This window comes from Podarcis tiliguerta (assembly GCF_965153285.1).
Source record: "Podarcis tiliguerta genome assembly, chromosome: 12".
NCBI lineage: Eukaryota > Metazoa > Chordata > Lepidosauria > Squamata > Lacertidae > Podarcis > Podarcis tiliguerta.
In genome coordinates, this window is record NC_139545.1 from 33211903 (window position 1) to 33224831 (window position 12929).

Sequence of the window (12929 nt, forward strand, 5' to 3'; positions counted from 1 at the left end):
GATCAAAACTTTAATAAGGAATGGGTAAAAATTTTATAATTTTATCTTGGAGACCACTGTAAGCAGCTGAAAACACTAACAGGATTCCAATAACACTTGTCATGTAACAAGAGATATGGTCATAAAGGAGTCATAAAAAAAAGGGGATTATTGAAAAAAAGATGCAGTAGAAAACGTTTAACAACAGAAACCATGCAGGGGAAGGTGGGAAGTCCAAAAGTTCGGAGGAATCTTTTAATTGTGGATGTAGTTGTGGTATGTGACAAGGTAAACGGCGTTTCCGTGCGTTGCTCTGGTTCTCCAGAAGCGGCTTAGTCATGCTGGCCACATGACTCGGAAGCTGTCTGCAGACAAACGCCGGCTCCCTCGGCCTATAGAGCGAGATGAGCGCCGCAACCCCAGAGTCGGTCACGACTGGACCTAATGGTCAGGGGTCCCTTTACCTTTTACTAGTTGTGGTATTATTATAATTTTAAATTTGTAAAACCAAATAAAAATTATTTGAGAAGTAAAACTGCATACACACACCCTTTGAATAAACAGCAATTGAATAAAGCAAAGGAGAAACCTCTGTTCCTCCCACGAAAAAAATCAAAAATAGAATCAGGGATCTATTTGTATTGTCTGCACAGACTTGTATCGCACACAATAATCCATGGACTTTCTAAGCAACTCACATAAGAATAAAAATAAATATCAAATGATTCAGAGACTAGGAGCACTAAAACAGCCTCTGCATAATACAGAATCAAAAGATCAAGATCTAAAAACTGGAGCTCCAAAAGACTGAGCAAATAAAGCAATCTTCCCCTGATGCTTAAAAGACAGAGTATCACCCAATTGGGTGCCAAAACAAAGAAAATCCTATTCATCCCACATAATCTCTCAATGTGGGGGATGGAAGAAGTCTATACACTAATGATCTCAGAATTGTGAGGCAGGGAGAGATACATTTGAAAAGAAACATCCCCTCCTGTCCTATTCCTGCCCAATCTAACTTCCTCCTTTGAATGAACAGCCACAGAAGGTTTATTCATTCATCAAGTGTATGGTGTGGTTTGTTGCAAGCTCTGAGGCAGAGCACAAAAAAACAACTGAGAACACACTGTCATCGGTTTAAAGGACATCTCTTTTTAAAGAAAGCTCACTGCTCATTAACACAATGACACAAACAAAGCCCAAGAGAACCACAAAACAATGACAACAGCAAAAACCCATCTCTTAAATTGAAAGAGGTATCTTTTGCTGGAATATTATAAGAAATAAAGCATGTACAGTTCAAAGAGGCTACCAGTGACTTTAATAGTGAATTTAATACATCCTTTAAGTTAATAGGGAAACTTGTTTCACTGGCTTACACAACCCACCAGATATATACATCATAGTGTAGACAATGGAAAACAGGCAAGGGGGCAGAAGGGATAAGGGACAACCACCCAAACATCTTCTAATACTTCCTGCTAGCCCAGAAGCGAGAAGAGACACTTTGAATGGTTGCCCAGAAACCACACAATTCTCCCTGTTTGCTTCCTCTTTTCCACCCCAGTTTAGCTCTTGCTGAGCTCAGTTGGCATGAAACCGATCAAAAAGAATGCAACAGGCAATAGCAGGGCCTTACTTCAAAATGGTGGGAAACACAACCAAGACTCACAAAGCACACCAGGGCCTGCTAGCAGCCTTCCATAGGCTAGATTCTGCCCACAGGCCACCACTGCAAACAATTAATGTGATAAGTTAACTTTGCAGTTTGAATAAGGAGCGATTCACAAGTACAAGAGCACAAAAAATGACAGAAACTATGATAGCTCACAGTACCTACTATATATATATATATACCATACCTTGCTTGGAATTCTGAAGTTCTCCAGGGGGCTCAGATCATGAATACTCTCCTGAGGACTTTTCAGACCCTTAAGGGAGGAAAAGACAGCTTATGTAATACAGTCCACAACCTCCACAGAAATACTTCAGAAATGCTTTGGTTTGGACTCAGTCTGACCCTTATGTTTCCCTCCCCTTATGGTTTTGATTCATGGGCTACTTTTAAAATGAGGCTGCATTTTAAATTACATTTTAATCTGTATTTTAAATTGATTCCCCACCCCCCCCTATTAGGTTTTTACTGTAATTTTACTGGTGTTAGCCACCCTGAGCCCGGCTCTGGCCAGGGAGGGCGGGGTATAAATAAAAATATATTATTATTATTACCCACAAATAAGTTTGCAGGAGAATGTGTGTGTCAGCCATTTATTGCAGCCATTGCCAACCTGGTGCCCTCTGAACATTTTGGACTACAACTCACATCAGCCCCTGCCAGCACAGCCATTCTAGCTGGGACTGGTGGTCAAACAACGAGTGGGCACTAGGCTTGTGAAGGTTGATTTACTGGCACTGTGCAGGAAAATAACTTGATTCCTGCACTACGGGGGTTGGGCTTGATGACCCTTGAGGTCGCTTTCTCATCTACAGTTCTATGATTCACCTGAGTTCAGTGCTGCGGCATTCCCTGCTTCCAGCAGCTCTGGATCAAACGAGCGTCTGATTTGTTTTCCCCTCTGCTTCCAATCTGGAGCTCCCCATTTTCATTCTATCAGTCCCACTAGTTCATTTTCGGGGCAGAAGAAGGTTGCCACAACCCATCCATATTGCTCCTCCCTTGCGGCTGAAAGCTGCCTTACCACCCATCCCCGGCTTCAGATCCCAGTTGTGAACAGTTGTATCTCAACCACTGCAATTTGTGATTCCTGCCCTGCATTGCAGTTGTCGGACTAGAGGGCTCTTGGAGTCCCTTCCAACTGTACAGTTCCATGATTCTGCAATTTCCTGAAACGAGTGACTATGTATGGTACCAGGTCATACATTTAACAATATTGCACCTGAAAGTTATTTGAAAACACAGTGGGCTCTGTTGTCCTAATCAGGCAGCTAATGGTATAACAAGTGTAAAAAAGACAAAATGCTTTCTACATGGCACTGGCTGCCAATAAGTTACTGGGCGAGATTCAAAGTGATGGTACTGGTGCACAAGGCCCTATACAGTTTAAGTCCTGAATACCTAAAAAATTGTCCCACCCACTACATACCAATCACTGTGTTCTGCAGATACCATTCTGTTAGGGGGTCCATTCTGCACTATGTCCTTTAGTGTGGCAACACCTACCCTTTGTAAATCCCATTATATTCTCTATTACCTATTCTCAATATTATATTCTCTATATACATTATATTATCTATATTCTCATACTGAGCACCTGCTAAATATGCTCCTTTTTCAACAAACCTTCTAAATCATGGAACCTTCTTGATGCCAGCTGGTATCTGTATTGAATCTGAAAAGATCTTATGTGCTATAATTGCTTTAAACTGTAAATTTAATTGTTTTATATATTCCACGGTTTAACTGTTTTATATATGTTTTTATTATATTGCAAATTGTTTTGGGATGCCTGTGTAAAGCAAATCATTAACAAAATAGATATATTAATGGCCGATCCCAAGGAACAAAGAAACAACATTTACTGAAATAAATTCTATTGTCTAACTCCATAGTATTTAAATTTAATATATATATTTAAAATATATATGAAAAGCAATATACTTTGAGAAGCAAAATGAGAGCAGCCTAATCCATTGAAGTACTGAGGACATACTATGTCATCCCTTTAATAGCAAAATCAGGAGTGGACACACAGAGATATTCCACATGTTTCTCTCATGCTTCTCCAAGCAAGCATAGCTCTATTCTTTTTCAACTGGGATCTTTCCGGGAACAAATCATTGGGCAGTTGCAATCCCTTCAGAGCATTACATTTTGCAAGTTGATCAATGTAGCCCAGTCCACACACACTCCAGAGAAGAGATTTCCTCTGATGTTTATTGTGCCTTTATAGAAAAACCTACCTCATATGAAACAAATTACCATAAAAACAATAGCATCTGTTTTACAAAGATTACTGTCATCTCTGTTTCCCCATTCTGTGCTACACTTCCCCAGAAAACCTACAACCTCATTGTATGAGTTCACCAGCTTGGTAGGTCCTAAAGGCAGCTTTACTTGCACAGATAACATATGGCTCCTTCTGTCATCAAGCACAGAAAAAGAAATTAACAAGTACATATGGCTCCCAAACACCAATACCATTACATCACCCATAGAATTCAATGGATGGGAGAAAACCTCAAACTGACCAACCCACAGTCCACACGGATAACAGAAAATGTATCTGAAGACCAGGTCAGTCCCTAAGCCTAAGGATTTGGGAAGCATGTATTAACAAAAAAATGTGGACAGCCCAGAAGACGGTAGCTCCCCCTTTCTTTCAGGAAAGCCCATGCCTATCTCCTTCATTCACCAACTCCTTGCCATAATGTGTCCCATTCATTCAGAAATCCTTCTCGGCAAAAAGAAAGCAATGGAGAGTACCTAGCTATTTTTTACTCAAAGCAGACATAGACCCACTTGAAACTGAAGGGCCTTAGTCATCATGCTCTTCAATCTACTCTGGATGTGACCAGCAATGGATACAACGCCAATGCATGGCAAGTTCCCATCCCTGTTCATCCTGCCCTCTCGGAAGCCCTAAGAAAACTCGACACTTGTATGCTTGTGAATTCCTGCCCTCCCCCACACTGAAATTTCCCTAGGAAAATTCATCACAACAATCCAATGAGGCTACCACCTTATGGGCAAGTCCAATTAAAAAGACAACAGGATTCCCTGCAGAGGAGAAAACACGCACAGAAATTGTGGCGCGTGTATTTTAATGGTTTCCCGTGTCTTTCTTTATGCGACACATTCACATGGCCACCCTGCCGCTTATTCCTATCACCCGAATGCCGCCTGCGTCCAAAGCCTTCCTTTCAGTTGCGGGGATTCTGGCCTTGTCCTACAACCGCAAAGACCACCCTCCCACGACGCGGGGACCCTCCCACCACCCGCCCTTGGCACCGCCGGCTCCGCTCTTTGCCGCACCTTCCTCGCCGCCCGTGCAAAACCTCCGCTCCCCGACCCGCTTGCCCTCCCGGCGGTACCTGTCGGGTCATCAGAGACTTAATCTTCTGCATGGCAACGCAGCGCCGGCCGCTTCACAAGCTCCTGTCACCCATCGCGCTCCGCTCCCTCCGACACAGGGAAGCCATTTTGTACGTCACGTGATACCCTCGTTCGCTTTCCTGTTGCATTATGGGATCGGTAGTCCAGGAAGGACACGCTCCTTCCCACACTCTGGACCTGAAAACGTAAGATACACTACAACTCCCATCACGCTCAGCGGGACGTCTCTCCGCTCACCTCGAAGAGTAGACGTTCCAGGAGGGAGGAAGCTGCATAGAGATAGAAACAGTTAGAGGGGCAATCTGATACATGGAGACGAAACTTCCTGGTTTCTTCCTGGCTGTCTCCGTCCCCCGACGTTAAATGAATGGTGACCCTAGAAAACAATCGGGATTTTAGTAGATGCAGCTGGGCAGCAGGGCTTGTTTGTTTTCTCGTTTAAACGTATTAAAATGCCTTGCAACAAACTCCACTATCCTCCTATTTGGATGGGGGCCCTGAAATGTTTAATATTTATCATGTTTAATATTTCGGGTCAGAGATGGAGCTGAGGTTGGGTTGCCTTGGAGTAACAAATTCCCTGTACATAAAACCCAAACTTCAGACTGCAGCAAATCTGTTTAAATTACTCACTCTGATTCCTCCCAACCCTAATCCAGAATACAGTTTCACGTCAAAGTCTTGCTTTTCTTAGATAAAATCGCATAAAATTGCGTTAGAAAAATGGTGACCTCCTTTGCTGCTGCTGCGCTTTGGTGGGGGGTGGCTGACTCAATCACAGCTACCGTTAAATCCCGAATCACTCCATTTTTGGTGGGTTGACAGCTGTCACTTCCGTCTCGTGAGAGACCGAAAGGGGACCAAAGCAAACGCGCAAACTTGTAATTCTGAGGTTGCGGCGGAGGGCGAGGGAGACGGGCACAGCGAAGCGCAAAGGTGCTGGGCTTGCCGTGCAAAACAACGGCGCCTCCCGCCGGCCAAAACGACATTTCTTCCGAAAGCTGAACTATTACTTTTATTCCTGCTATAGTACTTTGTTCAGGGCAGATATCCCTTGACTTTAGGCTTGACGCTACCAAAGGAGATCTTGCATGTTGAGTAGACTGTCCGGGTACAAGTTGTAGGGCCTGGCAAGAATCCTTTGCACAAGGATAACTATAGGAATATAGAAAGAGGCACATATATTTTAACATTAATCTTCCATGGTCCCCCTTTGGGCTAACAACAAATCTAAAACATTTATTATCTAATATTATAGTGAATAATGATGTCCCAGAGCTGGCACAGAGATGAACCAGAGTATGTGTTTAAAAGGAATACTTTTTGCACACGCACACACACACAGCCCCTTTGGGGCTAAGAACTGATTTCATGCAGGTTTATTATATAATATCGTGGGGAACAATTATGTCTGACCATTTCTGAACAGAATAAGCTAGCTAACTGGCAAAACACTTCCATTTCTAACACTTACGAGCATGCACAAGTCAAAACGTTATTCCTCCGGGTAGCTGTTTAGCTGTCAGCTGTAGGAAGGTGAATGTAACCTGCGTGCCGCTCTGAGCTCATTTATTTTTTATCAGTGTTGAGTGATTCATTCTGTATGCCCCATTTATCATGCTCTGTGTTTGCTGTGAATATAACCGGAGCGGGGAACTTAGGGTCACAGGCAATGAAGATGTCGAACACTAATCCAACAGGTGTTCCCACTCCCTCTGCCTTTTGTATACACATATTCAAATCACCTAAGGCAAGCCAGGGTAGGGGCTGATAAACTCACTGCTGATTTCCCTAGCAAATAAGGCCCACGGCTGCTGGACCAAACTCTGGCTTCACATGCACACCAGAGAGAAAGGGCTGCTTGCATGAGACAGGATGCTTTCATGGAGCCCTTTAGCACCACATTTTGTGACTTGCAATGCAAAATCTGTGTTCTGCTTTTAGGTAAGATCTCAAATTTCTTCTTCTTCTTCTGATACGTATTTAATCCAGGTGTAAGGTTTTGTTTCAGTTCCATACTTTTGAATGCTTTTAACTTTAGTAACTTTACCATTATAAAAGAACCAGGAACTGTCAGTTTTCAAACCATGTGGATTTTTTTTTTACCCTACAAACGATTATGATTTGTACAGAAAAACTGGAAATATATAGAAGGGTAGGTAGGCAGGTAGGTAGGTAGATACTAACTGCAGTGGGTAGTGTTGGGACAATCTTGGTGTTTTCACTCTGGAAGGCTGCAATCCTATACCCACTTACCTGGGAGTAAGCCCCACTGAATGCAGTGGATCTTACTTCTGAGTGGGCTGTGCTGTAATACGGAATCTTTCGTGGAGCCTTAGAAAAGCAGCAGGAAAATTTGAGGTTTCAATTATTCTCACTGCCTTTTTGAAAAATACGTCATGCAAATAAGGTTGTTTCCTTTTCAGTTTTCCATATGTAATGGCCCAGTATTATCAATAGATCCTTCTGCCTAAGACATTATGGTTTTTGTATAAAGAAAAGTATACTTAGCATTAAAAATGAATGGCTTTTCATAAAACACCACACACAAAAATTAATAAGATGGGCATTCAGCAAGATAATATGTTTATTATCATTATTAATGAACTTTAAAATGTTGCAGTGCTTGTGAATGAAATAAATTTTATGGCTATTTTATGTACTTTTATACATTGTGATTAAATTGGCTTTTTACTTTCATTTCTCATGTGAGGTCTGATGTAGTCCATTAAAAACTGCAAACTTGATCCCATTTGTGATGTTTTGGTTTCAAAAGATGACACATTTAGCACATTTTATCTTGCTATGATTTGTAATAATTTACTTGATTTCACGTCCAATATGTGTTGTACTAGATGTAGAACAGGGAGCTGGAGGGGAGGAAGCTTACCATGCCACCAAAATTCTCGGTTTTATAAACTTTTATAAACTTCTTCCAAATAACGAGAGCTGGGCACAAATGACAATGAGAATTCTCTACTTTGTGGACAGAGAAACTGGAGTGAAACCATCTCACAATTTTTTGTAGGGGGGCGGGGATCTCCAATAGTTCCTCAGGCTTACCATTTGCTGTGACAATGGCCCATGGCACAACAAATCCCCCTTCCCAAGTTTTGTTTTGTTGCTGCTGCTCAAGAAGCAGCACCAGCCTGTCCACCATTTTGCATCCTCCATAATGCCCCAGACCAAACATTATTCCAGGCATTGCAGAAGAGGAAATGGTTGCTGCCACACACAAAAAACTGGTGGGGGGGGAAAGTAGAAAAACATGCAAAGTGGCCTTTTTATGGAGTGTATCAGAATAAGAAACACCAGTCTTCGCTGGAGTTAGGAGAAAAAGAAGAGGACATAATTCTGATTGATCAAGGTTTCTGCCCTCTTAACTCAATTGTCAGAAAACACCTCACCCTAGCTGACCCCACCTTGTGCAAAATTGTCCCACCACCCATCCATTTTCAGCTATGAACAGGTTCTTTACTTTATCCTGAATTAAATTACAAACGACTGGGGTTTTTACTACCACCAAGGTTCAGTATAAGAGCCTTTAAACCAGTGCACAGATGATAAAGAGGAGAGGGGCTCGGGGTCAGATGGGAATAGGAGATTGTTTCAGTTATTTCAGGGGCTTTATGGGTTAAAACCAGAATTTTGAAATGTGTGCAGAAAACTACAGATAGACTACAGCTGCCCATCACCAAAAAGCAGAGCTGCTAAATCAGGGGTGGCTAAATAGTCACCAAATTTCCTTGGGGTGTGTGGATCTTAAAGGTGTGATTTAGGCAGGCTCATCCCCTAGATGTGCTGTGGAGGAAAGTTGTTTCTTACCAGGTATTTTCTTATACAGAGACTGGTACAGAGTGTTTGAATTCCTGGCTCTATTAATGAAGAGCAGACTTACTGCTGCTGTTAAATCGTGTCCTGTGGAAAATGGGAGCCAGACTGAGCTTAGTGCGGCTTCTGAGCAGTTGCGTGTAGGATTGTACTGTAAAACACTACCATTCTAATGGTAAAGCATTTTGCTCTACTTTACTTGGAACTATATGCTCATAAGCATATAGACAGGGCTTTTTTTCTGGGGGGAGGCAGGGGTACGCATACCCCTAAACATTTTGTGAATCTTTGTACTTTTGTCCATTTACTGTATTTACTTTTCCCGATTTGAACTATAAAATGGTGATTTTCTTGAGTCAAAATGAGAGTACCCCTAAAACATTTTTTTTAAGGGAAAAAAAGCACCGCATATAGATCACTAGAGAATTAAGCTTTTAGGATCAGAATGCGACCTGTACTTATTTTTGAAAAAGGAAAGGAAATCTTCCCACGGAGATCTTAAGTTTATGCATTAAACTCAAAATATGATGTCACGGTTTTTATTTAAACAGAAAAGGCTGCAGGATGTTTCCAGTCAACAAGGGTGGTGTTGTGCTTACTAATACTTAAAGCCGGATATAGAAGCAAAATACAGCCTACGCTCTAGTTGGAGGTCACTTTGGAGAAGCCTAGTCTGTTTATATCCAATACACATAAACTGCCTTGAAGAGATAACCTGAGCCAACGAAGGGAGTGGTTTGCTTAGAAAGCTTATTGCCTGTTGTCTCCACTCCTGTTTTACACCAGCTATACAGAAGATGCACAGGACTACGTTCCTTGTGCAGAGGGAACCACTGTAAAATAACACCTGGTCACAGAAATCCTCCCTTGTCTGGAAGGAATAATACACTAAGGATGAAACTGTAGCCTTTCAAGAGTGAAACATGGTTGTGTTTAACAGATCTGCCAACTCTTGACTTTTTGGGGCAGGAGACAGATTTAAAGTTAATCTCCCTTCCATGATTTTGAAATCTGACCTCTCTGGCTTTGATCAGTTTCACCCTGGACTTCTCTAGATGATTTTTCAAACGTGCATTCAGGATGAATTTGTGCTATAGGTGGTATGGGGTGGTCAAACACACTCCCTCATTCAAGTCTCTTTGAGCCTTCAAAATGATCTGGACAGTCACGGTTCACACAGCGTCTGCGGCAATCTGTGCATGGTCTGTAGCTCCTTGCTGAAATCCTGTAACATTTCATACTACAAATGGTGTTTGGGATTTTTGGTCCTGCTTTTGTCACTCTATAGTGCTAGGGTGCCTTTGACAATGAGCTGAATTAATTTCACTATTTTATATTTCCTGTTCAGGATTCTGGTGTTCCTGTGGTTTCTGGAAACAAATGAAGGTTTAGTAGAGCAACTGCAGCTGTATTAAACTTATGATTTTTAAAAAAAAACGGTGGAGAGAGAAGCTGGTGCCATTGCACCCCAGAAATGTGCAGACTCAGGCCACCTTCACACCATACGTTTTAAGTGCTCTTATACAACTTTGACAGCCGTAGCTTCTCCCAAAGAATTCTGGGAGATCTAGTGCTGAGATGGTTAAAATTCTCAGAGTGTTTTAACAGTCCCAGGGAACTCTGGGAATTGTAGTTCTGAGAGGGGGCTAGGGGTCTTTGAACAATGGCAGGCAATCAATCTTTCTTAGCTAGCAATTTTCAGCGGCTTTCCTCAGAAGCAATTCCACTTGAGTTCAATGTTATTTGCTAGTGAGTGTGTTTAGCTCAGGATTACAGCCTTGTGTCCGTTATAAGAACTGAGCTGGAACCTCTGAAATCAATTACCAGAGAAAAGTCCACAGAAATACACGGAAATAAGACAGCTCAACTCTTTCTTAGTTCATGTAGTGCTGCAAATGGGCTCAGTTATCGGCGGTATCTAGCTAAAACACGATCATGCCAGGCACTAATTAAATATTTGTACTTGTATTTTTCTTATTATTTTGAGACAGTTTACCTTCCTTCCCAGCGCAACTCACAAGGTTGCCTCTGAGGTGATACTTGGACCAAATTTTAAATCCCAACACTGTTCCCATAGCAAATAAAGAGACCAAACAAGGAGGATTTGTTGTATATCAGCAACTTCCTTAATTCCTGCTTCCTTCTGGCTTTGCAGAAGTTCTCCCATAGTGATTATACCTGAATAAATCATCAGGTCATATTCATACAGAACAAATTTACATCCCCTGGAGGCAACTCCACCCTTTTTGACAGCAAAAACAAAAGGGTTCATTTTCAGCTCTTTTTTTGCTTGGACGTTTTCCATGTCTGTAAACAGGGCAGGTTCCACAAGCAAGAGAAGCTACATAGCAACGTATGTTATGGTTGTATATATTATTGGCCCATATTCTGCAGTCCTGTATCGCCTTCCCAAGAGGCAGGCGTACACAGGGTACTTCCATACATGGACTTTATAGAAGCACCCAACCATTGTCCTGCTTTCAGCTGGCTTGGAATAGCAACTAAGCTTCCATTTAAATGGGCAGGTCCCCTTTCCCCAGCTCCCATGTGACACACAGGGGCATTATTAATCAGGATCACTGTTAGTCGGGATAGGATTAAATAGTACTCCCCACCCCCGCCCCTGCCCCCTGGCCACATTTCCCTACCTTCTGCAATTGAAGGGGGGTGGGGAGAGAAAATAAAGGGATATAGAGACAATGCTACTCAGAAAGGGAAGAGTTAAAATGATAGTGATGTGTGACAGACCATATGGAAGGAAATGACTTTATGCAGGAAGAGCCATGCCATAGACCATATATACCTGGAGAAATTACACAAAAATTAAATTAAAAAATTTCCATAATACAGTAAAATTACAACAACAACAACAACAACAACAACAACAACAACAACAACAACAACAACAACATGCAAATCAGATAAGTAGAATACAGAGTTTGCACTTAAAAGTAATTATTAGCCCTTACTGCCCATTAAGGATTTATTTTTTTTAAGGAATCTTTTTTGAATCGGGACGGGTGGGAACAGAAACCAAAAGGCAAAAACATCATGTTGATGCACTGTAAAAATAAAAGTGAATGAGCAAAGCGTGGTTATTCCAGAGTAAATTTCCAGTGTGGAAGTAGCGACACACAGATGCCTGTAAATCTTAATGTGAACTGCTGATCTTGCTCCAAGGGATCGTGGTAGCAGCCTGCCCATGAACCAGGCTGAAGTATGAGCAAGGGGTGAATAAATCTTGTGTCAGGATGATCACATAAATGGTTGCTACAGGCCATGGTTCCTTCTCATTGTATTTCCATGTATTCTGGCTATAGCAGGCTTATTAAGTAGTAAATGATAAAATAAATTGCTGTGCTTAAAAAGGGGTGAAGAGTTGAAGTGAGAAATGCTGACATCAAGAAGATTCCAAAGCTATTTAAGATTTGACATACTATTTTTACTCCCAGAAAGTTTTTGAGATGGGCTGTCTCTTACCGCAGTGGTGCATAAAGCAAAGTGGGTTCTCCTTCATGGAGAGCACGTGTTGTGGTGGGAGCAACATCCCTTGTTGCTGGATGGCCACAAATTTGATTGGGCATCTCCAATGTTGCTGGGGGAAACTGATTGTTGCAATTTTATTTGATTGACGGGGGTGCTATATAGGTCCCTGTGCGCAGCGTTGAGCTTCCTCTTTTCGCTGCACACATCGGATTACCCGCCCACCCTCCCTTTATTTAGGGTTTGTTTGCACTGATCTTGCTATGCCTGTCATGGGGTTGTCTGCTTTGGAGCAGGGACCTTGTAGGAATTTTACCATTTGGCTGATTGCCTGGTGCCATTTGGGTTTTGCCTACTGCGTAGCAAATCATCACAACTTGTAAGGTTGTGGTTAAAAAGGTAAAGGGACCCCTGACCATTAGGTCCAGTTGTGGCCGACTCTGGGGTTGCAGCGCTCATCTCGTTTTATTGGCCAAGGGAGCCGGCGTACAGCTTCTGGGTCATGTGGCCAGCAGGACTAAGCCGCTTCTGGCGAACCAGAGCAGTGCACAAAAACGCCATT

At 42.2% G+C, this 12929-nt stretch overlaps 2 protein-coding genes across 2 annotated transcripts in view; one reads left to right on the top strand and one right to left on the bottom strand.

The window, feature by feature from the left end:
• VPS50 (VPS50 subunit of EARP/GARPII complex) overlaps positions 1-5185 on the bottom strand; it is a 77671-nt gene extending 72486 nt beyond the window's left edge. Inside the window, exons 1-2 of the mRNA XM_083405357.1 lie at positions 5032-5185; positions 1842-1910 (exon numbers count right to left, since the gene is read on the bottom strand). Coding sequence (XP_083261483.1) covers positions 1842-1910; positions 5032-5064 — 102 coding nt within the window. The 5' untranslated portion in view covers positions 5065-5185. The remainder of the gene's footprint in view (positions 1-1841; positions 1911-5031) is intronic.
• Positions 5186-6499: 1314 nt separating this feature from the next.
• The window catches only part of HEPACAM2 (HEPACAM family member 2), a 33507-nt gene continuing 27077 nt past the window's right edge, over positions 6500-12929 (top strand). Inside the window, 2 exon segments of the mRNA XM_083405485.1 lie at positions 6500-6950; positions 6953-6997. Of these exon segments, the coding sequence (XP_083261611.1) occupies positions 6929-6950; positions 6953-6997 (67 nt within the window). The 5' untranslated portion in view covers positions 6500-6928.